The sequence below is a fragment of the Neovison vison genome, chromosome 3, assembly GCF_020171115.1.
Source record: "Neovison vison isolate M4711 chromosome 3, ASM_NN_V1, whole genome shotgun sequence".
NCBI lineage: Eukaryota > Metazoa > Chordata > Mammalia > Carnivora > Mustelidae > Neogale > Neogale vison.
Genome location: NC_058093.1, coordinates 124,138,750 through 124,166,301, shown reverse-complemented (window position 1 = coordinate 124,166,301; position 27,552 = coordinate 124,138,750). Strand labels below are relative to the sequence as shown.

General features: G+C 65.6%; 1 protein-coding gene across 2 annotated transcripts in view; it reads left to right on the top strand.

Annotated features, from left to right (window-relative positions):
* NFATC1 (nuclear factor of activated T cells 1) overlaps nucleotides 1-27,552 on the top strand; it is a 95,223-nt gene that overhangs the window by 17,924 nt on the left and 49,747 nt on the right. For both annotated transcript variants that reach the window (XM_044242778.1, XM_044242777.1), the window contains exons 3-6: nucleotides 7,930-8,089; nucleotides 24,081-24,283; nucleotides 24,697-24,869; nucleotides 26,411-26,551. In XM_044242778.1, coding sequence (XP_044098713.1) covers nucleotides 7,930-8,089; nucleotides 24,081-24,283; nucleotides 24,697-24,869; nucleotides 26,411-26,551 — 677 coding nt within the window. The remainder of the gene's footprint in view (nucleotides 1-7,929; nucleotides 8,090-24,080; nucleotides 24,284-24,696; nucleotides 24,870-26,410; nucleotides 26,552-27,552) is intronic.

Genomic DNA, 27,552 nt, shown 5'->3' with positions numbered 1-27,552 from the left:
CGGACCCACGCCCGTCCTCGTCCTGCTCTGTCCGTCCTGCGCGTGGGGGACCGGGCTGTGCTCGGCGTCCCGCGTCCCTGGGGCCGTCACGTGTGCCCCGCACCGAGGTTTCGCAGACCATGAGGACCTGGGTGGGAGGGAGGATCCGGAGATGCTGTCCCTGACCACAGACAAGTCGGAAATCATTTCTGCTCTGAGGAAAGTGTGTGTGAGGGGGTCGTGCGCCCCCCACCCCCACCGCATGTGCGCTGCCGAGCGTCGGCCCCGGGGGTCACACCGAGTCGGGAGACTGACTGTCCTCGTTGCAGACTGGACCTTCCACGCGAAGGGGGGGACTACTTGCCCGTGTTTCCTGGGTGTTTACACGGAGCGTGCCGGGGTTTGCTCATCTACAAATTGTTCTGAGCCATCGTCTGGGAGCTGGGGTTCGAGTCACAGGATTGGGCTGGTTTTCAGTAAAGAAAGCAACTTGCCTCAGATCCACCTTCTCACGCGGCAGGTGTGGGGTCCGCATGCCGCCCCCACATGGGCTGCTGGGACCCGTGTCCTGAGAGGGTGTGTGCCCCGAGCCCCGCGTGTCCCAGTGTGTTTGGCTCAGCACGGCAAGGGCCCGGGCATCCGGGTGCCTCTCCACCCCACTGGGGGCGGCACTGACTCCCTCCAGCCCCGGAGCAGCTTCCCCTCGGGAGCGCAGAAGCACGTGCAGAGCTGAGGAGCGTGGAACCGTGCACAGCCTTTCCCGCCCTTGGGGTCAGGGAGGCCCGGGGGCTCTGCAGCTCTGTCCAGCGGTGGCTTTGCAGGCCGCTGAGGCAGACGGTCCAGCGACTCTCCGGGGCTTGTAAGTCGAAGCGGGCTGTGGCCAGAGCCTGTGACCGGTCAGTAGGATAACACGGGGTGTGGTCATGTGCAGAGGGGCCGCACGCCGCTGGAAAACGCCGGTTTTCTCCTGGCGTCACTGTCCACGGCGACTGTGGCTGTCCGTGGGGCAGGTTTGCTGCTCCCAGCTCAGAGCCCTGCGGCGCCATCAGGGGTGAGCACCAGGGCCCGAGAGCCTCGCATGTCCCTCCCCAGGGGCCTGGATGTGGGGGCCAAGGAGCTTGGTGCCGGGGAAGGCAGCGTGTTCCTCGAGGGGGAGGAGCTGGAAGGCCAGCATAGGCCCCGAGCCCCGCGGTCTCAGAGCCCAGCATCCGAGCCATCTGGGCTGTGCCGCGGGTCCCCTGTTGGAGCGGAGGGGACCGAGTGACCGGAGCATTACTGGGCGGCTGTCTTGGAGCCGCTCTGCAGGCTTCACGCCTCCTTCGTGCCCCGTCCTGCGGGAACTTGGAGATTCCAGATTTCTCGGCTTCTGCAAGCAATCTGGAGGGTGCCGTCTGCCAAAGGGTTCTGGCAGTGCTCGCAGCCCGGGGGGACGTCGGGGGTGCGCAGGCATCTGCCCCGGGAGCTGAGGGCTGTGGCACATCACAGGGACGGCCAGAACGCCGTCCCCCACTGGCCCAGTCCGCCGTCTCGCTCCGTCATGCCTGTGCCCGCCGCGCTCCTCCCTGAACGCCCCCACCCCTGCCGCGTCCACAGTCCGGGGGCGGGGGGCGTGCACGCAGCGAGGCAGGAACGAGGTTTGGACGCAGAGGCCCCCTCTCTCGGGTGAGGCTGGAGCCTGCCCCCCGCCCCCCGCCGGCGGCTCCCTCTTGGCGGCTCCGACTGTGTCTGGGCTCCCGGACAAAGGCTCCTTCTCTGTGTCTCACCGAGTCGCCCGCCCAGGTGAATGTAGGGACCATCTGGGTTTGTAGATCTGTGTGTGGGGTGAGGCGGGGCCCGCGTCTCTGGAGGGCAGAGGTGCGGTGGGCCGCGGCCCCGAGGTGTGGACGGGAAGCCCACCCCCGCCCATCTGGGTGCCCGCAGGCGGGACGCGGATCGGGGGCCACGGGGTCATGGTGGCTTGGAGACGTGTCCTTGCAGTCGAGGTGCTGAACGAGGGTGCCGTGGGGGTCCCGGAGCGGGAAGACGGCCTCTGCCTCCTTGGAGGTCTCCTTGCCCGGATGGGGGCCCTGAAAGCAGGACGAGGGACCGCTGAGTCGTCAGAACCGTCCCTGCGCGGAGGCCTTGCTGTCCTCTGTCCCCGTGCTCTCGTTTTGTGGCTGATTATGATTTTGTGCTGGTGACGGGACAGACACCGGCCCGGTCGGGCCTCCGGGGGCCGGGGGAAGACCGACAGGGGCTCTCTCTGGGCTCCCCGCTTCTGAGCCTGCACATGGGGCCCGGGGAGGGGGCATGCAGGGCCAGAGGCCTCCTGGCAGGGTTGTGGTATCCCAGGACGGGTCACTGGCCACGGAGAGGGCTGGGGGCTGGGGGGGGGACGACCGGTGGCTGCAGGGTCTCCCCCTCCTCCCTCGGGAGCCTGCGGAGGACGGCCTCCCTGGCCTCCGTGGGCCTTTCCTGCCTCCTCCTGGCTGCCGTGTTCCCCGCTGTCGGCCTGTCCTGGGTCCTGCTCAGTGTCACCTTTGGTGGCAGAGCAGAGGGGGCTGTGAGTGAGGCGACAGCCCAGAGGGTCCAAGAGTTTCCAGGGCTCCTGGGAGGGACGTCCTCCGGGAGGTCTGTTCCCCACTCCTGTCCCGGCCGCCCCTTCACTGAAGGGAGAGTCTGCTCCTCCCTCGGGCGTTCTGTGGGAAGGCGGGAGGGAGGCGTCCCGGAGGGTGGGCCCCGCGGGGAGGATGAGCCCAGGGAGGGGCGCCTGCCCGCAGCCCCGGGAACTGCTTCTGGGTTGTTGGCCAAGGACTTGTCCTGGGCGGACCCACCTGTCCCCTCAGGACAGGACTCGGGCTCGGCTCCAGGAAGGTCGACCTCCCGTGTGTGGGAGGCACTTTCTCAGCCCAGAGCTGGGGTTGGAGGTGGGTGGGCTCAGGCCGCACTCCTGTGTGGTCCAGGCACACCCCTGCCCCGCAGCCTCTGTGCCCGGAGCCCCTGCCTGAGGGCCTGAGAACCCGCGATAACCCCTGCTCAAAACAACAAGGAGCGGTGAGCTGGCCTCTGGCCTCCAACCCTGAGAAAACGGGGGTGCTGCTCTGATAACATCACTTTCCTTCGGTTTCTAGTGTCCTTCCTTTGGGCGGGTCTGAGTCTGCCGAGTGCCCAGTTCACAGTCTCGGCTGCTTCAGGAAAACAGGACTCACGAAAGCCGTTTGCTTTCCTCTGAGTGATAAGTCTGTGTGGGCCTGAGGGCCTGGAAACTTCAGAAGCGAAGGGCTTTTACCCCAGTTGTTGAGGCAGAAGGCTGGCCTCGCCTCTGGGCTCCAGCCGCGGCAGGACAGCTTCCCCCGAGATCCCGGGGACCAGCTGACCCGTGCAGGTTTCAGAGCCCGCGGCCGGGGCATCGCAGGGAGTGCCCGGAGGGCCGTCAGGCTCCCGGCGCTTTCCAGACTGGCTCCTCAGCGGGCCGGCGAGGAGCAGGAGGAAGCAGGGCCCTGGAGACCGGGTTGTGTTTCCAGCTCTCCCAGTAACGTTCTCAGCCGTAGACACTGAAGCTCTAGGGAAATGAGAAGCAGAGTGAGCCACGGCAGCCCCCGGGCTGTCAACCGCAGCGGCCGAGGTCGTTCGCTTTGCCTCGTCCGTGACAACCACACTCCGCGTCCTACTGCAAAAAACCGCGGGCAACACACAGAACAGGGTCCCCGGACTCACGGGTACTTGTGCGCCGCCGTCGCCCGCCCCCACGGCTGTCTCAGCGCACGCCCCGCCGCCCCATTGTTGTCCCCCTGACAGACGCGCTGTGCGTCTTTCAAACGGGGGCTTGTGTTTAGAATCACGGGAGCGTGAGCCATCAGGCCCCTGCCCGGGCTGGAGTCCCACAGCTGCCCCTGCGGTGTTGCTTGGCGTGCTCGTCTGTCCTGGGAAGCCCTGTTTTGATTTGTTTTTTCTAGTTGGTGCTGAATCTGGGTGTTTGCCGGAATTCTGGCCTCAGGTTTTGGCAAAATGGCGAGTGCACTTCCCTCTGGAGGCAGACGTCTGGTGTCCCCCTCGGGCGTCCGTGGCCACTGTTGAGATGGGGTAAATCGTTAAGTCCTGCCTCGGCCCCGTTCGCCACGGTCTCCCGGCTGCTGGCCAGGGTGGCCGCTGCGCTGTGGGACTGAGGTGAGGCGATTGCCGAGCCGGGGCCCGTGTCGTCAGATCACATTGGTTTGGGGCTCCGGGTGCAAACGGTCGCCCACGGCTCAGTGTTTCTCCCAGTGGTCGGGCCCCCGGGGTTGCTGGGTCCCCCACGCAGAAACACGGGAGGGAACCGCGGTCACCGTGCGGCGTCCGGCTTTCCCGACGAGCTGGTCACGGAGCGCCCGGGAGGGTCGGCCAGAAGGCCGTGGAGCTCAGCGTCCGGGCGAGGCATGGAGCAGGCAGCCCGCGGCGGCACACGGGGGGCCTCGCGGGGCACCGGGACAGCCGCTCCGGGGCTCCGCCCTGGCCGGGCCAACAGGGGCGGAACTCTAGGTGTTCTCTGCCGCAGATCACAGCACACTGGTGTCGAGGTGCCGTGCGCTGAGCGTTTAAAAAAATCCCTTCGTGCTTTCCTATGCGGAGGGAACACAGAGGTTCAGTAAAAGTTGAAAGGCTTTTCTCGTGGGAAATGGGCTGTGGCAGCGGCTCTGTGGGCAGGGCTGATTCAGACTGGGAGTGCGGGGCCCCTTCTCCCCCCAGGAGGCCTCACCCACGCACAGAAGAGGCGCCGGGGAGACTGTGACCTGCTCCACGGGGCACCCCAGCACACGGGGCCGGGTCAGCCGGGTCCCCCACCTGCAGGGCCCAGAACTCCCGGCGGAAGCGGAGGGTGGGCGGCTGGCACGGGAGCCCCTACCCCAGGTGGGGAGTGATGCCTTGTCTGGAGCCGCACCCCGCAGGCCCTCAGGACTGACTCAGGGTGGGAGGCAGGGGCCCATGGGCGACCCTAGCTCAGTGGCCTCTTCTGGGGGTGGTGACAGTAGTAACGGGCACAGGGCTTGAACTTCTATTTCCCAGGTACGAGGATGAGGATTTTTTTATTTCTTCTATTATTTGGGGGGGGGTGGAGGCAGAGGGAGAGACTGAAGGACCCTCCCGTGCTGACTGCAGACTCTGGCTGGGGCTCGATCTCACAACCGGAGATCCCCCGAGCCGGCCAGGCTACAGGAACAGGCATTTCCAAAACTCTGGGATTTGTAAGAATTCCAGATTCACAGAAAGTTGCCGAGCTCCCCCTCAGCTGCCATCCCAAGCCCGTCTGCCGTGTGAGTGCCTGGACCCTGGTGGGTTCTGGGGGACCAGAGGGCTCTTGGGTCTCTGCTTTGCTCCTCAGTAACCTTCCGTGCTGTGAGCGAGCTGGCATCATGGTTGTCTTGTTACGGGCGTGAGCCGTTCCAGAATTCAGGGAAACCATGCGGCTTGTAGGGGCTGCTCGGCTTTTCCTGGAACAGATGCTTCTAGAAGAAAACCCGGAAAGGGATTCGTGGGACGTGCGCCTTCGTGGCTGCACACCTACCAGAGGCCCCTCTGCACCAGGCCCGGTGGCTGCACCTGGACCCGTTGGCTTTGGGGACAAGATGCGTTGGTGCCTCAAGTTAAGGCCGCTCGGCCGGCCCCTGTCGCCCCACCGAGTGCTCTTCCTGGGTCGCGTGCTGTGAGTTAGTGTTTCACACGGGGTTCCCAAGACCACGTCCCGCCGCCCGAGCAAGCGTAAATCGTTACCTGTGAGACTCGCGTGCCCAGTGGGCCGGGAAGGGTGCGTACGGTCTGTGGCGGCGGGCGACCCTGAGGACGCTGGTGGTCAGCCGGGCAGGAGCCGGCTCTTGGGGCCGGGCCAGAGGTTTCGTTGCCAAACCTCAGGGGGTGGTCTTGCTCCCGCGGCTCGCACCTGTGGAGAAGTGGCATCCGCAAGGTCACCAGGGGCCCCAGCGTCCCCGGCCGCCGTCGGCAGACACGTGGGGAGCCTCGAGTGTGCGGCCTCTTGGACGGAGCCTGCGTCTGGGCTACAGCAGTGACCAGGAGGGTGGCCCAGACCTCACTCGGGACCTTCACCTCTCACAGTGGCCGGCGCGGTGCTGATCCGTGTCCGCGGGAGGCTGTCGTGATGTCGTGCCATTTTAACGAAATGCTCGGATGCTGGCGACGCCTTTAGTTTAAGGCAAAGCTGGGGTATCCGGTCCTGCGTGTCGCTTGTCACAGTGTGTCCCTTTCCCCGTGGGAAGGCTCACGCGCGCGCTCCCAGCTGTGGAGACGCAGGAGTGGGCACGCGTGGGCCACTGCAGGCAGCGTCCGTGGTCTGCGGCCCAAGGTTTCCTGATGGCGCTGAGCGTGTGGCTTCTGGAAGAGCCGCGTCACCTGCGGGGGCTCCGGGACGCTCGGCAGAAAGCCCGGAGCTGGGCTGAGGCCGTAGCATGTACAGATGCTCCTCGGGGGGGACGCGGGGCTGAGGCCGTGGGGTCCCTCCGTCTCTCCAGGCTCAGGCCTTGCCTCTCAGCCACTGAATTCACTCGAACCGCCGCTTCCATCGCCCGTCACTGCACCATCGGGCCACACAGGGTGCGCAGACTCCGCCGAGGCCCGAGAGCCCGTCGTGCTCGCGGCACCTGCCCGTCCTCCAAACTTTCGGGACTGGTTGCCGCCCTCCCTTCGGCTCTTTCTCTCTCAGGAGGTGGATGGACCTAAGCTTTTCTGTCTTTGCCGTGGACGGTGGACAGTCTTGGCCGAGGCGGACAGCGTGTGTGAGATCGTGCAGGGGCCGGGGGCCGGGGGCGCTCCGACGGGCCGCGGTCAGGCGTCCCTGAGCCTGGTCTCTGACCGCTGCGCCCCGTCCCGAGGCTCCCAGAGGCCCTTCTCCTTCCGCGTGGCAGTGTCCCCGGAAGTCAGGCGAGGGGCCGACACCGCGTCTGGGAAATGCCTGCGGCCGCACCGTGGCTTTCCCATCATCAGGAAGTCCCGTTTGGCGGCTCCGTGAGTCGCTCAGGACCCTGGCGTTTCCCGTGGACCTCGGCCCTGTCCTGGGCAGATGCGGGTTCTCCACACACACGTGTCTTTGTCCGACTTCTGATGGGTCACGGCGCCGGGTCAGTTGCTCAGGGACTCCTGAGGTTTGTCGACACAGTGAGAAACACGCCAGCCGGACCCTGGCCTCGGCTTTCATCTCTGACTCTGAATAGGCGTGGCAGGCGTGGACACGGGCTCTGGGGGGAGAGGCGGCCTCTGGGCCAGACTCTGGTCCTGTGGGGACATCGCCGTCCGCAGCTCCTTATGGCCGACCGTGACCGGGTTACAGGGTGAGGCCCAGAGGCCTCTGGAGGGCGGTACCGGACGCGAGTGGCCGGGCGTCTCCGTTTGCAAAGTCTCACGTTCACCGTCCGCGCTGCGACAAGCCACTGTGCTTCCTGCGGGCTCGGCACACAGGCCTGGCACCTGCCACACACCCTCCCTGTCCCCTCCCCAGTGCCAGGACGACGAACCAGCTCGCACAGGTGACCGTGTGCAGCGCCGTGGTTTCCCCGTGTCCTCGTGGTCTTGACTAGAATTGTCCTGTGTCGTGCACGGGTTGCGGGGCCGAGGGGCTGTGGTCACACCGAGCAGAAGGGACCGGCCGAGTCCAGACCCTGAGGTCCTGCCCGCGGGGGCATTGGGGCGGGGCTCCCGGCTCTCAGGACAGGCTCTTACTTTGGTGGTTTGGGAAAGGTCTTTGGTTCTGGAACCCGTCTGACAAGGAGGTTCATAATTAGCGTTGTTACCACGAGGGAAGGGTCACGCATGGAGGGTGTTTCCCTCTTGTTCCGGAACGTCGTCCGGAAGGCCTGACGGGCCGTGGCGTCGTCATCCTCCCGTAGCCGGTGGCTCTGCCTTGTCCTCGCTGACGGGGACGTTAACGGGCTGTGGTGCTGGGCCGCGCTCGGCGTCGTCTGTAACGCCCTGTGTGTTCCCTTTCAGCCCGTCGCTCCCGGCCCTAGACTGGCAGCTGCCATCGCGCTCGGGACCCTACGAGCTGAGGATCGAGGTGCAGCCTAAGCCCCACCACAGAGCCCACTACGAGACAGAGGGGAGCCGGGGCGCCGTGAAGGCATCGGCCGGAGGACACCCCAGCGTGCAGGTACCGGGGTCTTTCCCTGGGGGACGCGCCCGAGCCCAGACGTGGGAGCAGTGGCTGGAGCGGCCCCCGTGGCAGCAGCCGGCATGGCTTCTCCCGTTCTCAGCCAGGCGTGTGAGCTCTGCGGCGTGGGCCCCCGTGGTCTGTGCTTCTCTGGGCGCGGTGGCGGAGTGCGGGGACCAGGTAGCTGCCGTCACCGACCCTTAGCTTTGTGTGAAAACGGGAAGCCTCTCCAGTGAGTCCCAAAGCCCGCAGGGGGCAGTCCGCGTGCCAGGCCGTGGTCGGTGGGGCCGTGGCCTGGGCCTCGTGTGGGTGGCTGAGGCTGTGCTATTGCCGCGTCCGCACGACACTGCCTGTCCCTCGTCTCCCCCGGGGCAGGCTGGTTCAGAGGGGATGGGCAGCTGGGAAACAGCCCGAGGGTCTGCCTCACGTCCCTGGTAGCGCGGGTGGGCCGTGTGGATGGGGCACCTTCCGCCAGTCCCAGGAGACTCAGCCCTGGGGGTTTTTCCTTTTTTTAAGGTGTTCTGGAATAGCAGTTTTAAAAGAAAATAAATATAACCTTTAAACAAAGATGTTTTATTTTTGAGGCGGTTCCTGTTGTCAGAGGTAAGGAAGGCCGTCCACGTGGCCGCACAGAGCTCGCTGCCCAGGGTCTCGCCCGCGCTCCCCTCCCCTCCTCTGCTCAGCCCAGGATGGCCGTCCGCCGCCCCGCATCCCAGGGGTCTCCTGACAGCCAGTCCCAAAGAGCTGGCCAGCGTTGGCCGGAGCTCCGTGGGCGCGACCCCACCTTCGGGGTGGAAGGTCGATTTAAAGACTTCCTTCCTTGGAGAAGGTGGAGTTTTCTGGGTGTGGCCCCTGGCCCAGGAGCGCTCTCTGCTCCACACAGACCTCGGAGCTCCTGGGTGGGCCCATGGGCTGGTCCCGTCGGCTTCCCAGCGCGGTGTCTGTCCTTTTCCCTGCTTTGGGATTCCTCGAGCAGGACGTGGGAGGGAGAGAGGACCTGCCCGGAGGCGCCGGGCATCAGGGAGCGTCCAAGGGAAGAGAAGCCACACGCAGTCGGGACCGGGCTGGGGTCTCCTGCCCACAATGGGGCTGATTCCGGGAGCAGATCTCCCACGCCAGAGACTTGGAGGGGAATAAGTAAGGTTCTTGGCTTTCGAGTTGGAACATTTGTCATTGGTCACCTGGGGACCCCTTGGTAGCCAAGACACAGGTAGTGTCCACTGCCCAAAGGTGTCACCGTTCACCCCGGGGAGGATGTGTGGGCACGGAGCTTTGCTGCTGTGTGGACGTCAGTGGACTTTGACACGTTGCCGACAATCTTTGACCCTCCTGGCCAGCCCAGTGGCGGGACTCTCGGTGGCTACGTGCGGACGGCTTTACTCTCCTGCCCAGAGCTCCAGGCGGGGGACGGGGCAAGTTTGCCCCCCCATTCCCCCTGTCGACCCGTGGGCTCCAACCTGTCATTGGGGGAATGAGGCGGGTAGAAGGTGCTCAGCAGGGCACCTGTGTCTTTATTTTATGCCATTTAGATAAGAAGAAATCCTGCCAGGGATGGAGCCCCCGGCAAGAGAGCCGTCCGCCCAGGTGGCAGTCAGCAGCGTGGGGTTGGTGGGAGGGCGTGGGCCGGTGTTTATGGCCGTGCTTGGTGCCAATTAGTACCTGCTTGCTTGGCCAGGGACCGTCCGCACGCGGCAGCCAGCTGGACGATTGCAGCCTCACCTCCCCGGAGGACGGCGGACGAACAATGCCGCATTAGCCGAGCTTCGTCACTGGACACTTAACTCCCTTTCCCGCTGCTGCTGCTCGGAGCAGAGTGGCCGGTGCAGGTGGGGATAAAGCAGCTCCAGGAGAAGAGAGAATTGGGCAGCAGAGGAATAATGGCCAATGGCCGCATTTCTTGAAATTATAGCAGCAAGGGGCCTGGGTCCTGCCCTGGGGGGAGCAGCCCGCAAACATTACCTTTTGTGTTGAAATGCAAAGCTTGAGACTCCTTGGGGACCGCCTCTGGGCTCCCTCGAGGGAGGACTCCTGGAGGACTAGGGAAGGCGGCCCCTGGGCCCTGGCGGCTGCTGTTGCCAGCTCACACCTTACTGGACCCCCCCACCCCCGCCGCCACCCCGGCCTCAGAATGGCGTTCATCTGTCGGTGTAGACATTACGGAGAAATTAACAACTTGAAACAGTATTTAAATTACGTGACAAATTATTTCAGATTAAGTGAAGGCAAATGGAAGGGCCGGTTTTGTGTTTAAAGGGGGTGAACCCCCCCAACCTTGCATGTGAGATGCAAAAAGTAAATGGTGTTCAACAGAAAACGTCAGGTGCTGTCAGCACTTCCCCCGGGAAGTTAGTAATCTGGCGCTTTCTGATGGCCCCGCAGAGGAGTGAGTGTGTGTCTGTGCAGGGGTGAGGTAAGCAGTTATGAAGAGGGGGCTTTGAGGGTTTGCTTTCTTTTTCAGTTGGTGGACCACAAATTGGATAAAAATAGAAATTGCGCACAATTATAAAACAAATGAGAGTAGAAAAGCGTCCCGTTGCCGCGGAAGCACACTAACCACAAGGTTTTATTCTGTGCTGAGCTATTTTCGCGTACCCTCCGATGTGGTCTCCGGCGCCACGCCCGCTGCTGCCTCTGCAGGAGCCGGGCCACGCCACGGGCAGTTCCTGGGAAGCCACATAGCCCACCGGTTGCCCTGCGGCGGGTGGGTCTGCGGCGGGTGGGCTCTGGTCCGGACCGGACCGACGGAGGCCATCGCAGGCACCGGGGAGCCCCACAGAAACGCGCGGTAGCCACACCTGCCGCCGGTGACCAGACTGTCAACCCCAGGCGTCTGCGTCACAGCCGTCATTTTCTGCAGACGAGGTGCCCCCGCTGGGCCCCAGAGGGAGGACCTGCTCCATTTCCGGAGCGTCAGTGACCACAGGAAGGAGCCGCCCAGCCCGCATCCAGGACGCACCGCGACACGCGCTGCATCCTTCCCAGACACAGTCAGAGCAGGACTGCGGGGTGGGGAGGGCCTTTCTGTGTTCCTGTGGTCCCTCCGCGCTTGCGCGTGCGGCCCGAGAGCGTCTCAGCGGGCGGGGCTGGAGCCTGTGGGACCCTGGCCCGCGTCGTCTCTCCTGAGCTCCTGTGTTCATACCCACAGTTGGGAAGGATGACAGCAGCCCGTGCTCCTGGGCCCTCCCAGGCTGCCCACCCTGCACCCCGGGTGCAGCCCGGGTGTCGCAAGCCCAGGAGGTCTGTCCGCGCCTGTTCAGGGGCGTCCTGGGTGCTGTTCCTGAGAGCAAGGCCTCCTGGGTTCTCAGAGGCCCGGCCCCTGGGTCCTGGGCGGGGAGGGCGCGCCTGCCGTGGGCCTCCCCTTTTGCGGGGGAGAGTGGGGGGTGCGGGCAGGCCGGTCCTCCTCCAGGGTGGCTGCTGACACGCCACGGCCTCGTGCCGCAGGGTCCCCTCGCCGGGGACAACCGCGTTGCCGCCAGCGCTCGGCTGGTTCCAGTGTCCCTGGGCCCCGTCCCCAGAGCAGGGTCCCCTGTTCCCAGCAGCCCTGCAGGGGCCCAAGCAGCGACCTGGGGACATCGCTGACCTCTGACCCGGGTCAAACCGTCCAGCTCTGCTTACCGAGTCACCCAAACAAGTGCTCGACAGCGTCCAGCCCACCTCACAGGAGGCGCGCGTGTGTGAATAATTCAAAGGTCGCTGAAACCGGAAACCCAGCGACGGTCTCGCGAACTTGGAAGCAGCATGTCGAGTGCACAGCGTGTGCCGTCCGTTTGGCTCCCTCACTGTCAAGGGGCAGCGAGGCCCCTTCTGGTGATGGTGAAATTGGCTGTGGACCCTCTTTGGGACGTTGGGGGGCCCCCAGCCATGGGAGCGGCATGGGGGGGCTGGGGCGTGAGTCCTGGCCGCAGGCGCAGGTGTGGTCAGCGGGGGCTCTGGCCTCGGGTACAGGTGGGGCGGCTGTGCCCTGGGGTGCCAGTGTCCCCCTGGCACCTGGCTTCTCGGCTTACCTGGGCCCCCACAGAACATGGTATTTGCTGCCGCGTCAGGGCAGCAGCCCCGAGGGAGGGCATGGGCACAGCAAGGCAGCTGGCAGGGCTCCCACGGTGACTCATCGTTTCACGCAGCTCGTGGCCCCGGAGCGAGGGTTCCGGCGGCCCCAGAAACCGTCCCGGGGTTCGGAGGTGGGCCTGGGCACTCTCAGCTCATTTCCGTCACGCCGGGGTCCGGCCGACAGGTTCTTACTTGAGTCGTCCTAGTGGGCGTTGCCTCCTACTCGCCGGACTGGGCCGTTCACCCGGAAAGCCAGGATTCCCACAGGGGACAGACAGACGGGTGTTCCCGGACGACGTTCGTGCCTGACGGCAAACGTGCGGGGGTGTCTGAGTGTGAGCATCAGGATCTCCAGATCCATGGCCACCCAGCAGCCGAGAACCACACCAAGGGAGATAAAATGCAGGTCTGACCCCCGCCCCGTGGCCAGCGTGGCCGACCTGCACAGGACGTGGACTCATGTCTCACAGGGCTGCCCCTCCCCTTGCCGCTGCGTCCAAGCAGTGGGTCTGCCAAGCACACGAGCTTCTGCCGGCGCCCCTGCGCCCCCCACGCTGCGGGGCCACGACCGGGTGCACCTGCCCAGCCCCGTGTGCAGAGAGCCGTCTGCGTTTATGGCCAGCAAGGACTTTACCCTCGACAGGAAGCCCGAGGGGCTTCCTGGGGCCATGGAGAGAGATACTGCACTCTGCGCGCCCCTCTAACATTGTGGCGTCCAGCAGACCAAACGTGGTCTTTGTGCGGGAGCATGCAGGGTCGTGGCAGCGGCTTGTGACATAGGCAGGGTCCCTAACTGTGGGTTTGAAACAACTGTGTGCGTTTCGTCACTTAGAGCTGCTGGAAGTGTGGCTCGGGATTTCCTTGTGGCCCCAGATGCCCCCTTGTGAGTAAAGTCGTGAGTCGCGAAGCAGCGGATGCGGCCAGCAACCCTCTGGTCCGAGGCTCTGGCCTCCTCGTTCAGGGCTGTCCAGACTTCAGAATAAGGTGGTTCCAGGCTCAGAAGCTCTGCCGCTGGCCTGCGATCGTGTCCAGTGTTGTAATTAGCACCAGCGGGTTCCTGAGCCATCCTCGAAGGACCGTTTTTCACACACAGGCGGTGTCTGTGCTCACTGTGGCCAAGCGTCCGAAACGTCAGGTCAGGTGCGGGCGGCATGCGGGCGTCAGGCGTTTCCACTGGGACAGTGGTGAAGAGCAGGCGTCCTTAATAAAAACGTCAGAGCGGGGAAATCCACGCTCCCAGCTGTCCCTCTCCGGGGTCGCTGAGCCACAGGGCCGGGGCCCACAGGGCCAGACCAGCTGGGAAGTCTCTGTCCCATGTGCTCTGAGGCTGGGCCTCCTTCCCGCCGGCTGGCCCTCCGCGTGGGTGCCCGGAACAGCCCGGTGTTTGGCCTGTGAGCAGAGCTCTCCCCCTGAGGAGGAAACGCGGGGTGTCGTCCCTCCGGGGCCTCACTGAGTACAGGCCGGCGTGGGGAGAGCTGCCGCCCCAACGCGGCCTCGTGCGTGCAGAAAGGCAGGGACATGATGTACGGGCCGTGGGCGACAGCTCTGTGGGGCCCCGTCTCCTGCACGTGGGTCCTGGGAGCCGGCATGGGCCGGGGACGGTGACCCCCTTTCCAGGCGCTCCGGTTTTCACCTTTTGTCTGGCTGTGCCTTCTGAAGGCTGCCGTGTCTTTCCGGGGAGTCTCCAGATGAAGGACGCTTCCTTCCTGCGCTGCAGAGCCCTGGCCGCCGGCTCCGTGCCAGTGGGGGCAGTCTCCCCGCGCTGGGCTCCCCCGGGCCCCCGTCCTCCGGGAGAACGCTGGGCTCTTGTCGGTGACAGGGCACTCTGCTCTGTGTCAGCACAGACCCCTCTCGGCCCGCCCGTGGGCCCGTCTGTGCCGAGGCGGGACGCACAGCCGTGCCTTGACCAGCCCCCGTGGCACTGGCTGCCAGGAGAGGTGCCAGCCGGGCCACAGGCCAACGTCCCATCCTGCTGTCTGCGTGCCGCTGCCGTCAGCCTCCGTGCCGGGGCCCTGCCTCCACGGCCCCCTGGGTCCCTGAGGGCTAACACCAAGGCCGGGCATGGCTTCTGGAAGGTTCACCTGCAGCTGCCGCTCTGTCCACACCTCCTCGTACCGTAGTGACAGGTAAACTGACCAGGTGTTGTCCTTCCAGGACTCCTAGGCGCTGCCCTGAGGAAGAAGAGGGTCCGGGAGCACAGCCTCGGGGGCCTCTGACCGACCCCACGTGGGGGTCCCGGGGCGGAAGGAGGTCAGGGGAGGTAACAGACGCTAGCTTTGTGCGACCAGGGCTGCGTGGTGGGTGCTCCCCCCGTGCAAGTGGACGTCTGTGTGGCAAGCGGGAGGGAGGCTTTGGGCATCCGGTGACTGAGCTCTGTAGGGACGCCACCTCGTGGGACCGGGCGTGCCCGCGTGTCCGGGTCTTGGGGGGCAGGTCCAGGAGCTCCTGGGAGCCCTGGATGTGTCCCTGTGGGAGCCCACACCTGTGCCGAGTCACACCTGCCACATAGTGGCTGGGGCTCTCCTCGAGGATAGATGTTTCTAGAAGTTTGCTGTCTCTCCCCTGCGGCCAGCTTCCCGGGTCGCCCTGGGGTCTGGAATCACCGACGGTGTGTTTGCCGCTGTGGTTCACCTTAGTGTTTCCTCATGGTTTCTGGGGCCCTTCGGCACTGTTTCTAGATCATTTTTTTCTCAGCAGAAAGTCGGGGCTTCTCAGCATGTTTTTAATTAGAAATGCTAAATGTAGTGTTTCCATGCAAAACATTCTTTGCTCCGAAGTTAATGTAACTTCTTTTCCGTGGCTTCCACGTGTCTGTGTGGTCCCCCATCGTCCACAGCGCCCCGCACACCCGCTCCGTGGCTCGTCTGAAGATGCGCCATCCGTGCGCAGGGGTCGGGCCAGGCGGCCCGCGGGGGTGGTCCGGGAGCTTTGCTCCTGCCGTGGGACGGGACCCCTGCATGCCATGAGCCAGCGGGCAGCGGGTCCAAGTGTCTGCTGCCCGCAGGGAGCTGTTCACCGTGGCCACGGCTAGTGCTGCACCCCAGCTCCCCCCCACTGGTCTGGCCTCTGCCCATCGCCCTCTGCTTCAGTGGGGGCCAGTCTGTAGAGTCTCCGCCCTCGTGGCCTGTGGCCGGGACCCTCCACGAAGACCCTTAGGGCACTGCCGTGGCATGGCCGCTCTGGCATCGGGGGCTCCTGCCCATTTCGGAGGGGAGGGCCACACCGGATCGGAGCCTGACCCGTCCCTGACGCACAGACATGTGCCAGCTGAGGGGCTGCAGAGGGAAGGGCCGGCACGCACTGACCGTGCTCCGCGGCCTTCGTCGGCGGGCGTAGGTCTGCGGTCTCGACGATGCAGGGGGCGAGCGGCGGGCTCTCCTGGGCCCCGAGTCACGTGCGCCGGGTCCCTGACCGCTGGGAACATGAGATTCCACGTCCTGGCAGGTTCGCTCTGCCAGGGCCAGAGCAGGAGGCCCACCCGGCTCTTGGAGCCCCAGGCCTCCCGCGTTCGGGTAAGTTTGCCGGCAGGGTGTCTGTGGGGGCTGTCCAGGGCGAGGACAGGGCCTCCATTTCCCTCGGTCACGGCCGGAAACCAGGCTGGCTCCGGCCTCCGCCCCGCAGAGCTGCTCAACGCCGCACACCTGCTCCCAGCACCGCGGACCTTCCTCCGGGGGGCGTCGTGCCGGTCCCGGACGGCGGGGGCAGCTGGGGACGTGTGACGCCAGCCCCACGGGAGCCTCCCCGACGCAGCCCGTCACAGCGAGAGCCGACACGCCGCCGACTTGGGTCCGGGCTTGGGTCCGGGCTCCGCACGCGGGAGCAGGTGGGGCCCCAGGACGTCGAGCCCTGAGCCTCTTGGCCGCCTCTGCTCTGTCCACGTTGTGTTCGAGTGAGATAAAACACACTCTCTGTGGAGCCCGTTGACTGTTAAAGCCCTTGGCAGGTTTCACGTCCTCGTTAACTCGAGCTGTCCTGCTGGCGAAGTGAGTGTGAGCCCAGAGGCAGACCGTGTCCCCGCGCCACGCGTGGGCCCTGGCGGGTGGTCCCCAGGGGCCGCCTCCGGACGTCTGTGCTTCCCAAATGCTTACACGACAGACCCTTGCCCACTTACTGGGCGGTGACGGTTTACTTTTTACCATTCAGAAAGAAAAATTCTGTGTGTCAAAATGCAGGAAACTCTAGAAATGAGCTCGTTTTCCTGACAGGAGCCGCGCCCTGGGCCGCTTCTCGTCCGTGACCAAGTGCGGTTCAGCCCGCGGCGAGAAGCCGACGGCGCCGCACACGCCTGCCGTCCCCCGAGGGCAAACCTGGTTGCGGACCTTCCTCAGACCCTTTGCTCCCGGGAGGGATTCCCAACTTCAGGGGGACTGCGGCATCGTGGTGCGGCCGCTGGCTGGGGTGCACACCCGCGCACACGCTCACACACGGACAGCCGTCACGCACACACGTGCACTTGCACGCCCCTACAGGCTCACAGCCATGCTCGCACACACACGCGCACACACAGGCACACACATCTGCGCGCACGGATAGACAAGTGTGCACACAGGCGAGCATTTGTGTACTTTGCGTGTGTGTGCGTGTGGCGGGCGCGATGTCCCCCTGCTTGCTCGCTGGCCGCGACACATACGGGGCCTCCACATCGAGGTCATTTATCTCCTCCCTTCTGGAGGCTACGCCTGGGCTCGGTGTTTGAGGGCCTCCGTCCGGGGCGTGTGAGCTCCTTCCCCGCGGTGGATACTCAGCTTGTGCTCGTGTGTCCAGGGTCAGCGAAACGTGGCCGTGAGGACGGTGTGTTACCCTTACTGCGACGCGGCCGGTCCCCCGTCCACACGCCCCACGCGGGGTTCTGCTGGCCACGGCCCAGACCAGCTCTCACAGCCGGCGCTGCTCAGACAGACACTCTGGGCGCAGCCTGAGAAGAGGGGGACGGAGACGTGGACCGAGACCGAAGCCATCGAGGCCGTGGGGCCAGGGTAGCAGTCTGTCAGAGAGGCTCAGGGCTCGGGACAGACGCGGGACACGTCCTGAGGTCCCCCTTCTGCTTTGCTTGAACACGAGTCCAGCCTCCGTCCGTCTCCAATGGCTGCGGTCATGGCCACCGCTCGACTTGCCGTCGCTGCCGTCGGATGCTCTGAGGACAGCCACGCGTCCCCGTCTTCTGTGTCCCTCAAGAGGGAGCCATGACCCACTCTGTCGTGACTCTTGGTCACTTGGTCCTCGCTCCGGCCAGCCGAGGGGCCGGTGCTGGCCTTGTGGGAGTCTCGCCTCTGAGAGAGGGCAGGGTCCGGGTGTGGGACAGTTGGGCTGCTGGACCCGCCCGGCCAGGGCTTGGCTGGCCGCCAGCACACGGCGCCAGTCCTGGCAGGTCGGCTGCACGGGTGACAGAGGCTCTCCAGATGTTCCTGCCCCGGAGAAGCTGGGACCTGTGGGGACGACACGCTGTGTGTCCTCACTCAGGGCCACGCGTGGGCAGCGGCTCCCGGACGCCGGCAGAGCTGAGGCGGCACACGGTCCTCCACGACTGAATCTCTCTTCACCTTCCTGAGACGACAGCACCTGGGAAAGAAGCCTGCTTTCCTGCTGTCCTTCTGTCCCGCAGGTCGCTTACAGGAAAGACGTCACATCGCAAGTTCCACGGTGCAAACCAGGGGATTTTCTGCCACGGAAAATGTCCGCTTAGTGACGCTGTTGGAAGTGACTTGGCGTGCTGTCTCGTGGGGCCCGGATCTCTGCTCCGCAGACGCCGTCGGGATTTCCTGCAGGTGCTTTGGGGGCGAGGCCTGAAGCTGGTGCCCGTCTCCTCGGCCTGCGTGGTCCTCCCAGTGCCCGCCTGCCCAGGAGCTGCTTCCTGACCACGGACCACGTGCTAGTGGCCTCTCTGCCCGCGTCCAGTGAGACACACGCCTGCACCTCCGTCCGTATCTGCTGTCATGCTGTCTCACACAGGCCCACGCGCACACTCATGCACACGTGTGTCCACACGCACGCACACACAGCGTGGCCGGCTTCTCGAGGTCGTCCTGAGTGTCCTGACCGGGCGGCGTGACTACAGGCCTCTCACACACTCAGCAACGGGGCCCGGAGCCCCCAGTGAAGACCCACACGGTTCCTGGCAGGTGCCTGGGGGCGTGACCCGTGAAGGCCCGCATGGACACGTCATGTCCGTGTTCTCAGACGGATCAAGGGCTCTCCTCCGACCGCTCAGTCCCCATGTTCTCGTTCCTGGTTTTCTCGTTTTCTGCCCGTCGTCATGAGGTCTCCAGGGCGGTGGGTCAGCGTCTGGTGACAGGTTGTGTGTTTGTGTGCGGCGGCACCAGAGGCACGAGTCGCCCTGACCGCTAACCACAGGCCACCGCCCCGCGACCGTCCGAGTCCTGCTGCCGTAGTGCAGGACCGAAGACCAGGCCACTCTCCGTCTCTGGAGGGAGCGCGAGGCTGCGGGAGACCCTTCTGGGGGCGGGACCCCTCGTAGGCATGGGCGCGGCCTCGCTGCCCGCTGAGGACTCGGGACCTGCCGTGGCAGCAGCACGCGCTACTCGGGTTGCCGTCCCTGTGGTCACAAGTTTGGCGTTAAAAAGGCGATGTTGAGCTTCCCTCTCCGTGCGGCTTGTTTGGGCCTCGTGGGAAGACACGAATTTCACACGGTGTGAAATGCACCATTTCCCCGTGAACGGATGGCCCGTGAGCAGTGGGCCGTGGCCCTGGGCTGGCCGGGTCCCCACACCCCGCGAGCCGCACGTGTGCCAGCCTCCGGAGGACTTGGCCCACTTGTCACTCGCCTGTCACCTGCCCGTAAGTGCTGAGCTCAGCACCAGAGCTAAAAACAAACATTTTCACGTGTGGAAAACTTAACGGTTCTTCCACCTTGGAAACGGAATCCTGCGTTTTGTTCAGTTTAGTTGAAGCAAAGAGAGGTCACTGTTGTGACAGGTAATTGTGTAAATATTGTTTTGACAGACGCTAAACGTGCCAGGGGCACGAAGCCCAGGCAGGGAACGTGTGAAGTATTCAAATGACTTTCCTGAAAATGAACTTCGTGTTTTAAATAATAGATGTTCATCTCCCGGGATAACCCTTAAATATGCCCGTTTTCACTGAAATGGCATGTTTTTGAAAGGACGAGCTGTACCCAGAATCCGCCGCGTCCCGCCGGCTGTCAGAGGCGCCACAGGGCGGTCCCGGGGGACGTGGAGGCTCGTTTCCACAGCGTGTGACTGCAGCGGGGCCGCGGTCGAGCCCGTGGGGTCCTCCTGTCCGTCTGGAACACGCCTCAGCCACACGAGAAACCGTTTCGGCCGAAGACTCCTTTACGTCGTGCTGTGTTAAATGTCACAGAATGAGCGAGCGGGCGGCGGAAATGGCCCCGTAATCAGGCTCTGACTTTACTTTTATGTTTCCTGTCACAGAAACACGGATTTGAGTCTAGCTCGGCACCGAGCTTTCTGAGCTCGTTAGTGGACAAAAGGCTGAGGGTCCTCCCCGGTGAGGCTGCGGAGTCGGCGGCGGACGAGCCGGTCTTGGCTGCCCAGTACCACTCCTGGGCACACCTGTGTGTTCACGTGGGAAGAAAGCGTCCCAGCTGGGAGAGGAGACGCGTTTCGGAAGCAGCCCCCGCGCGAGCCGCGTCGAAACGGGCACTGCGTGTGGGCTCTGCATGGCCAGTGAGGGACTCGTGCGCACGGGGTCACGGCGCGGCGCGGGCGTGTGCGGGGCTGGCAGAAGCCGTGCTGCGGCCTCTCCACCTGCCCAACACACGCCCACGGCACGTCCGGCCCCGCGGAGACCCTGCCGCGGGCACACGCCTGCACACGCGTGTGGGGTCCGTGTCGGTCAGGCACCTGTGGCTCCGCAGGGAAGTGACTCTGTGTTAATGTGGAAAAGCCCCGTGGACGAGACCACGTGCACAGATGCGCAGGTCTTTCCCGACGTCCCGACCGAGCACAGTGCCCATGTGCGTCCAGATGTGAGTGTGGGTGTGTGCACAGGCCCACGGGGTGCAGTGGGAGTATACGCGTGCCCATGCGTGCATACGGGTGGCGCCTGCTGTATATTGACTGTGAGTGCGCAGGTGTTTGCTGCGTGTGTGCACATGTGAGTGTGCGCGTGTGGGGTCTGAGTGTGCGCGTGTGGGGTCTGGCGTGCGTGTGAGGTCTGAGTGTGCGCGTGTGGGGTCGGAGTGTGCGCGTGTGGGGTCGGAGTGTGCGCGTGTGGGGTCGGAGTGTGTTCGTGTGGGGTCTGGCGTGCGGTGGGGTCTGAGTGTGCGCGTGTGGGGCCTGAGTGTGCGAGTGTGGGGTCGGAGTGTGTTCGTGTGGGGTCTAGCGTGCGTGTGGGGTCTGAGTGTGCGCGTGTGGGGCCTGAGTGTGCGCCTGTGGGGTCGGAGTGTGCGTGTGTGGGGTCGGAGTGTGCGCGTGTGGGGTCGGAGTGTGTTCGTGTGGGGTCTGGCGTGCGTGTGGGGTCTGAGTGTGCGCGTGTGGGGCCTGAATGTGCGCGTGTGGGGTCTGAGTGTGCGCGTGTAGGGTCTGAGTGTGCATGTGTGGGGTCTGGCGTGTGTGTGGGGTCTGAGTGTGCGCGTGTGGGGCCTGAGTGTGCGCGTGTGGGGTCTGAGTGTGTGCGTGTGGGGTCTGGCGTGTGTGTGGGGTCTGAGTGTGCGCGTGTGGGGCCTGAGTGTGCGCGTGTGGGGTCTGAGTGTGCGCGTGTGGGGTCGGAGTGTGTTCGTGTGGGGTCTGAGTGTGCGCGTGTGGGGTCTGAGTGTGCGCGTGTGGGGTCGGAGTGTGCGCGTGTGGGGCCTGAGTGTGCGCGTGTGGGGTCGGAGTATGCGCGTGTGGGGTCGGAGTGTGTTCGTGTGGGGTCTGGCATGCGTGTGGGGTCTGAGTGTGCGCGTGTGGGGTCTGAGTGTGCGCGTGTGGGGTCGGAGTGTGTTCGTGTGGGGTCTGGCATGCGTGTGGGGTCTGAGTGTGCGCGTGTGGGGTCTGAGTGTGCGCGTGTGGGGTCGGAGTGTGTGCGTGTGGGGTCGGAGTGTGTGCGTGTGGGATCGGAGTGTGTTCGTGTGGGGTCTGGCGTGTGTGTGGGGTCTGAGTGTGCGCGTGTGGGGCCTGAGTGTGCGCATGTGGGGTCGGAGTGTGTGCGTGTGGGGTCGGAGTGTGTGCGTGTGGGATCAGAGTGTGTTCGTGTGGGGTCTGGCGTGTGTGTGGGGTCTGAGTGTGCGCGTGTGGGGCCTGAGTGTGCGCATGTGGGGTCGGAGTGTGTGCGTGTGGGGTCGGAGTGTGTGCGTGTGGGATCAGAGTGTGCGCGTGTGGGGTCGGAGTGTGCGCGTGTGGGGTCTGGCGTGCGTGTGCGGTCTGTGTGGGGATCTGAGTGTATCTGTGTGTCCTTGCGGTCTGAGTGTGCGTGTCTGGTGCGTGTCTGCACGTGTGAGTGTACAGGCATGTGCGGAGTGAGCGGGACACTTGGCAACACTGCAGCATCCCCAGCCGCGCCCCCTCCTGCACTGAGCACCCACCTTCGGACGTTGCCAGGTGACGTCAGGGTCTCCCCTGCCGTACCTGGGACTTGAGCGCACGGGGTGCCCCGGCCTCAGCCCCTCCCCGGGACCCCACGCACAAGCGCCCCGTTCTCTGCCCTGGCGGGTGGCAGGCCGGGCCCCGGCACTCAGGCTGCTGACCGCGCGGACCTGCGCCGTGGACGGCCCGCCGCTGTGCAGATGCCCTCGTGGGACATGCGGGGCTCATTGTAACTGACTCACACAGTGAGCGCACGGGTCCTGGCCCGGCTTCCATTCAAGCCTCGCGCTGACTCGAGGCACCCTTGTGGCAGCAGGCGTGTTCCTGGGTTCACCGATGCTGGGGCTCGGTCTCCGTTCTCGACCGGCACTCTGACCTCGGGAGCGTTGGTGTGGAAGGGTCCGAGTCGGGCTGAAGACGAAGACGCTCACGTGCTCCGGACGCGTCACGACGCACTGGAGCTGCTCTCGCCGGGCCGCGGACGGCGGGCACCGGCGTGGCCGTGTCCCCCTCCCCACGCCAGGGCACCCTGGAGAGGCTTCGGCCCTCAGCCCACGTAAAGATCGACGCGCACGCACCGGGCACGCGCACGCACCGGGCACGCGCACGCACCGGGCACGCGCACGCACCGGGCACGCGCACGCACCGGGCACGCGGACACCTGCACTTCCCAGGAAGCGAGACTGTCCGGCCCGACGCTGGGAGGAGCCGAGCTTGTTCCCTCCTCACAGCCGCTGGCAAGCACGCAGCCGCGACTCAGGACAGAGCGGGTTCCCTCCGAGGCCGGGGGCCACACGGGGGGCGCAGCCAGGAGCCTTCAGAGGGGAGCGCCCACAGGCCTTTTGCGTCCCCATGGCGTCTCGCTGACCGGCCCCTGGAGCACTGACCTTGACCCCCCTGGAGGCCGCTGCGCCCGAAGGACAGCGGAGACCAGCCCTCGCCCCGCATCCCCCGTCTGGGCTGTCGCTCCGGTTTCTGACGTCTGTGGTTCTCCGAGGGAGACGTGAGGCTTGCCGCCCTGACAAACCCCGCTGCCCGGAGACGGTGTGCGAGGTCAGCCCGGGACGCCTCCTCACAGCCTCCTGCCCGCGGAGAGACCTCGGCCTGCGTTCACGTCAGAGCTCCAGGAATCCCTGTGACACCCCGGCACAGCCTTGGCCTCGTGCCCTCCCAGCTGCCACGCTGCCGGGGCCGCCGTCCATCCATTCCTGTTAGTGTTTGCTGCCTGCGCTGCCCCCGAGGGCACGGGGCCGCCTGTCCCGCCACCACGGTCCAGGCCTGCGTGGACCAGCAGGTTCTTCTGACCCCGTGTCTGCCTCCTCGGGGTGGGCGAGGCGACCCCGGCTGGGTGAGGTGACCCTGGGGTGGCCCCCTTGCGGCACAGAGGCAGAGCCCGGGTGTCTACGTGGCTGTCCCTGTGCCTCCCGGCCCCGCCGCCTGCATCTTACCTGCCTTGGGCACGGAGGAGGCTGCTGTGGGGGGCTCAGGTGGTGTCCAGCCCTTGCAGCCTTGGCCGGTGGGCGGGATGTGTGTCCGCGTCCAGGGTCACCTTCGGTAGCTCCTCAGAGAGCCCACTCGGGCTGCGGGCCGGCAGCCGTGGCCTCCGGTGGCACTGGTGGCGTTCCTTCCCAGACGCCGTGGCTCCGTGCGCCGGACGGTGTTGCTTGAACGGCTGGACAACAGGCCGTGACACAGAAACAAAGTAGAAGAAGTGAGGAGGCGTGGGGTTTCGGGGCTCATCGAGGCTCCGGGTGGTGCTCCGGGGGCGCGGGCTGGCGGGCGCGGGGCTGCGTGTGGCCGTCCCCTGCCCCTGGAGGGGACGGGCCCTGAGCGGGGAGACGGAGGAGCCGAGTGTTCACGGCTGTCTGCACGCGTCCTCTTTGCTGTTAGGACGGTTTGCGAGTGAGAAGGGGGACCTTGCCCCGCCCGGCGCGCCCGAATTGTCGAGGGAAAGAGTTGCGGACGGCGGGTGTGGCCCTGGGTTCGTGGGTGGCGCCTGCCGGACGCGGTCCTTTCGGCGGAAATGTGCCAGGCAGAGAGTGGACGGTCACAAGCGCCAGGGAGGAGTCGAGGCTTCGCGGGAGGCGGGGGGAGCCGCGCACGGCCACACGTCACCATGTCGGTGCCCGGGGTGCTGCTCGCGGTGGTGGCACGCGTGCAAGACGTGTGCGTGCGTGCGACACGGGGCACGTGGGCGCTGGGCGAGCGTGCGATGCACATGCCGCGTGGCACACATGGGTGTGTGTTGGAGCGGAGGCGGCAGCCGTGCTCCGGCCACATGAGCCTAGGAGCCTGTCACCGCGGCGCGGACGGGGACCGGGCCGGGGACGTGTGCCGAGCACCAGCTGCGCGTTTTCTCCGTGAATCAGCTCTGCCGGCGCACGCCGGGCGGGCTCGGAGCCGTGGGGCACGCGTACGGAGGCTTCTCATTCTCTCGCCAGCTCCACGGCTACTTGGAGAACGAGCCCCTGACCCTGCAGCTGTTCATCGGGACGGCCGACGACCGCCTCCTGAGGCCCCACGCCTTCTACCAGGTCCACCGGATCACGGGCAAGACGGTCTCCACCACCAGCCACGAAGCCATTCTCTCCAACACCAAAGTCCTGGAGATCCCGCTGCTGCCCGAGAACAACATGCGGGCCATGTAAGCTCTGCCTGTGGCCGGTCCCCCCTTGTGCCTGCGTTCACCTCAGGAACACGACACCGGGTCATTTCTGAGTTCGGGGGTGACCGCACAGTGACACTGACGGTGGGGGCGGTGCAGAGTTCTCTCGGGAGGGGGGCCCTGTCGTCGCCGATGTGCGTCTGGACTGCCCTCGTGCTCCAGGGAAGCCGTCTCTGGGCTGACGACTGACCTTACAAGGCCCGACCCGCGGCCTCCTCCCTCCTCCCGAGACTGTCGGGCGCCCCACCCTCCGCTCCCAGGGGGTGAGGGACGGGCCGTCTCCCTCGCGTGCTGTCGCGTGGGCCCGGTGGGCTCGGCGGGGGGCGGGGCGGAGACGCCCTGCGTGGCACGTCAGGGACGGACGGGCAGGCGTGAACCCTTCTTCCGAGCAGCGTGGACTGTGCTGGGATCCTGAAGCTCAGAAACTCAGACATCGAGCTGCGGAAAGGGGAGACGGACATCGGGAGGAAGAACACCAGGGTCAGGCTGGTCTTCCGGGTCCACATCCCGCAGCCCAGCGGCCGGACGCTGTCCCTGCAAGTGGCCTCGAACCCCATCGAGTGCTGTGAGTATCGGAGCCGGCCCCGTGTCCCATGTTCTGTTTCGTGGCCCCTTTCCTGTCCCTGCGCCTGGAGACCTGTGAGCCGTCCTCACGAGTGCATCGCTCCTGTCCCTCGCCCGCGGCAGCAGCCCCCGGAAGCTCGCCGCGCTGGGTTCGGGTTCACAGGCTCTGTGTGGGGGCCCTGCTCTTGCACCTGTGGGGGAGAGAGGAGAGTCGGTTCCCAAACGCCAGAAGCTTGCGCTCGTCCCCCGTGAGCTAATCCCTCCCATTTCAGAAACCCGGCGGGATCCTGGCGTCCGGTCCGTGGGGCTGCGCAGATCTAAGCTCGGCGGCTTGCGTGTGACTCACTCACCTTCCCTCCCAGCCCCTGCTTTCCTCTTCTCTCGTCAGGCCTGTGATTCAGGGGCGTCCGGCCTCGAGGCCCAGCGCTCTGCTCCTGCCGGGCCGCCGCGGCAAGGGCTCTGTGTCCCCTGGGAGTGACCGTGCTGGCTTTTGTCAGCCCGCGAGGGTGTTGGTGGAGATCTCACAAGCTGCCTGTGCCCAGGCCTTGGGCGGGATGCCCCGGAGGTCTCTCTCTGTTCTTGGAGGAACTGTGGCTGGTCCGCCCAGCCCCTGGCCACTGAGTGTCTCCTGTCCTGCGACCCCTCTTCCTTCCCTCGTAGAGTGTGGCTGCCCCGGCGGCTCGTGTCCCTTGTCTCAGTGGGAGGGCTGGGTTTGGTTCCCTCACCTCTGACCTGACCGTCTGACCTACCTCAGAGCCTAGGCCTCCTCCCCGCAGTGTCTGTCCCGTGGCCCCAATGTGGAGCCCCACAGACACCCGTCTCCACACGTCAGCATGGCCCAGGGCTCTGCCGCAGGCCCCCGCACGTGCCCGAGGCGCGGCCTCCTCCCTGCAGGCCCACCGGCTGGGTGAGAACCACGTATGTGTAGCTGGCCACGGGAGCTTCGGGTTGATGGCCTCGTGGTGCCCCGTCCTCCTCGGGGGACCCCAGTTCCCTACGTTCTGCGCCTTGCTACCTGGTGGCTGCTGGCCTTGTCCCAGACCCTCTGGTCCTGTGGCTCCACTGACAGGACCCAGGGTCCCGAGACCCCACCCCCAGTATCCACAGGGCCCACGGCCGGGCCTCACCGTGGCTCCCAGCTGCAAGAGCCCCTGGACGCAGCAGCCGGATGGGTGCTTCTCCCCTGGAGCCGTGTATCCTGTCCACGAGGAGCACCTGTGTCACCCTAGAGGCCGAGGGTCCCCCTGGGGTGGCCTGTTCATGCCCAGACCTGCACTTGTGCTCAGGTCCTCGTGGCCTGACGTTCCCGCCAGCACAGAGCAGACGTCCGCCTGCTGTGCTCATGTCCGCGTGGTGCCGTGAACCCGCATCTCGTGAGGAGGCCGTGCGTGTACGCGCCGTGCCCCCCACCGCTCTGCCCAAGATGCTGCCGGGAGGTGCCCGTTGCTGACCGGCCGGGCGACCCCGGGGTGCCGTCTCGGGTCACGGCTTGAGGTGAGGCCGGGGACACGTGCTCACTCTCCCTGTTCTGACCCCACGCAGCCCAGCGCTCGGCCCAGGAGCTGCCCCTCGTGGAGAAACAGAGCGCGGCCAGCTGCCCTGTCCTTGGCGGGAAGAAGATGGTCCTGTCCGGCCACAACTTCCTGCAAGATTCCAAAGTCATCTTCGTGGAGAAAGCTCCAGGTACTTCCCTTACCAACGGACCGGGGCGTGCTGGCCGCTTTGGGCGCTGGGAGGGTCAGTTCCTAGAGGCAGAGCCAGGCCGTTCTCTGGGTCTACGCGTGCTGGGCAGTGGCTCTGCCATGGTTCCAGGCCTGCCGCCGCTGGCTGCCCGCGGCCCCTTGCCCTTGCCCAGCCTGGACGGACATATGCTTCTTGGCTCCGAGCAGCCCCTGCTCGCGGCCACTACTTGGGCTGAGTTGGGCGGCGCCACTCTGTGTGGACGAGGGCTCCTTGCCTCTCTGGACCACAGCCTTCCCGGTGGCAGGTGTGTGGATGCAGAGAGGCTGCAGTATGCGGTGGACCCGCACTTGGATTGGAGGCCTCCCCACTGCCCTTGGCGTCCTTCTGGCCCCCTTCTGAGTCCGCCCCGGGATGCAGAGCGGGTGCTGCTGTCCTCCGTGGCCCATGGCCCCGGGGCTCTCAGTGCAGGTGTAGATCTGGGTGCTCAGCGGTACGGCCGGGCTGCTGCACATGCGAGGCGAACGGTCTCTCTTCTCCGATGTTTGGGTGATAAGCCCCCGGCTGTGCACGCAGCTTCCCACGCCCCGGGACGCCCGACCCGTCCGGGGAGAGGCCAGCGGGCACTCGCGTGCGTAGCAGACCAGGGCGGGCGACAGTGTGTGTGGGGCTCAGCTCTCGCCGAAGCTCTCGGCGGCTTTGATTTCGAGCCAGGTCCCTGCTGAGCGTGGCCCACGAGGCCCTGCCCCCGATCGCAGGCCTGCATTTCCTCCTCCCCGTTAATGGAGGGCGCGGGCGCAGGACCCACGCTCCCCACTGGAGACCACGGCAGGGTTCAGCCTCCACAACAGGGTCTTGATTTTGTGCCGCGAGCAGGAAACTCAAGTGCCTCCATCAAAAGGGACTTGAACGTCCTGTGCGTTCCGCGCGCCCGGGCCGTGTAATCACATGCACGATTGGAAAACGTGAATTACAGGGAAAACCCACCAAGCATAATGATCAGG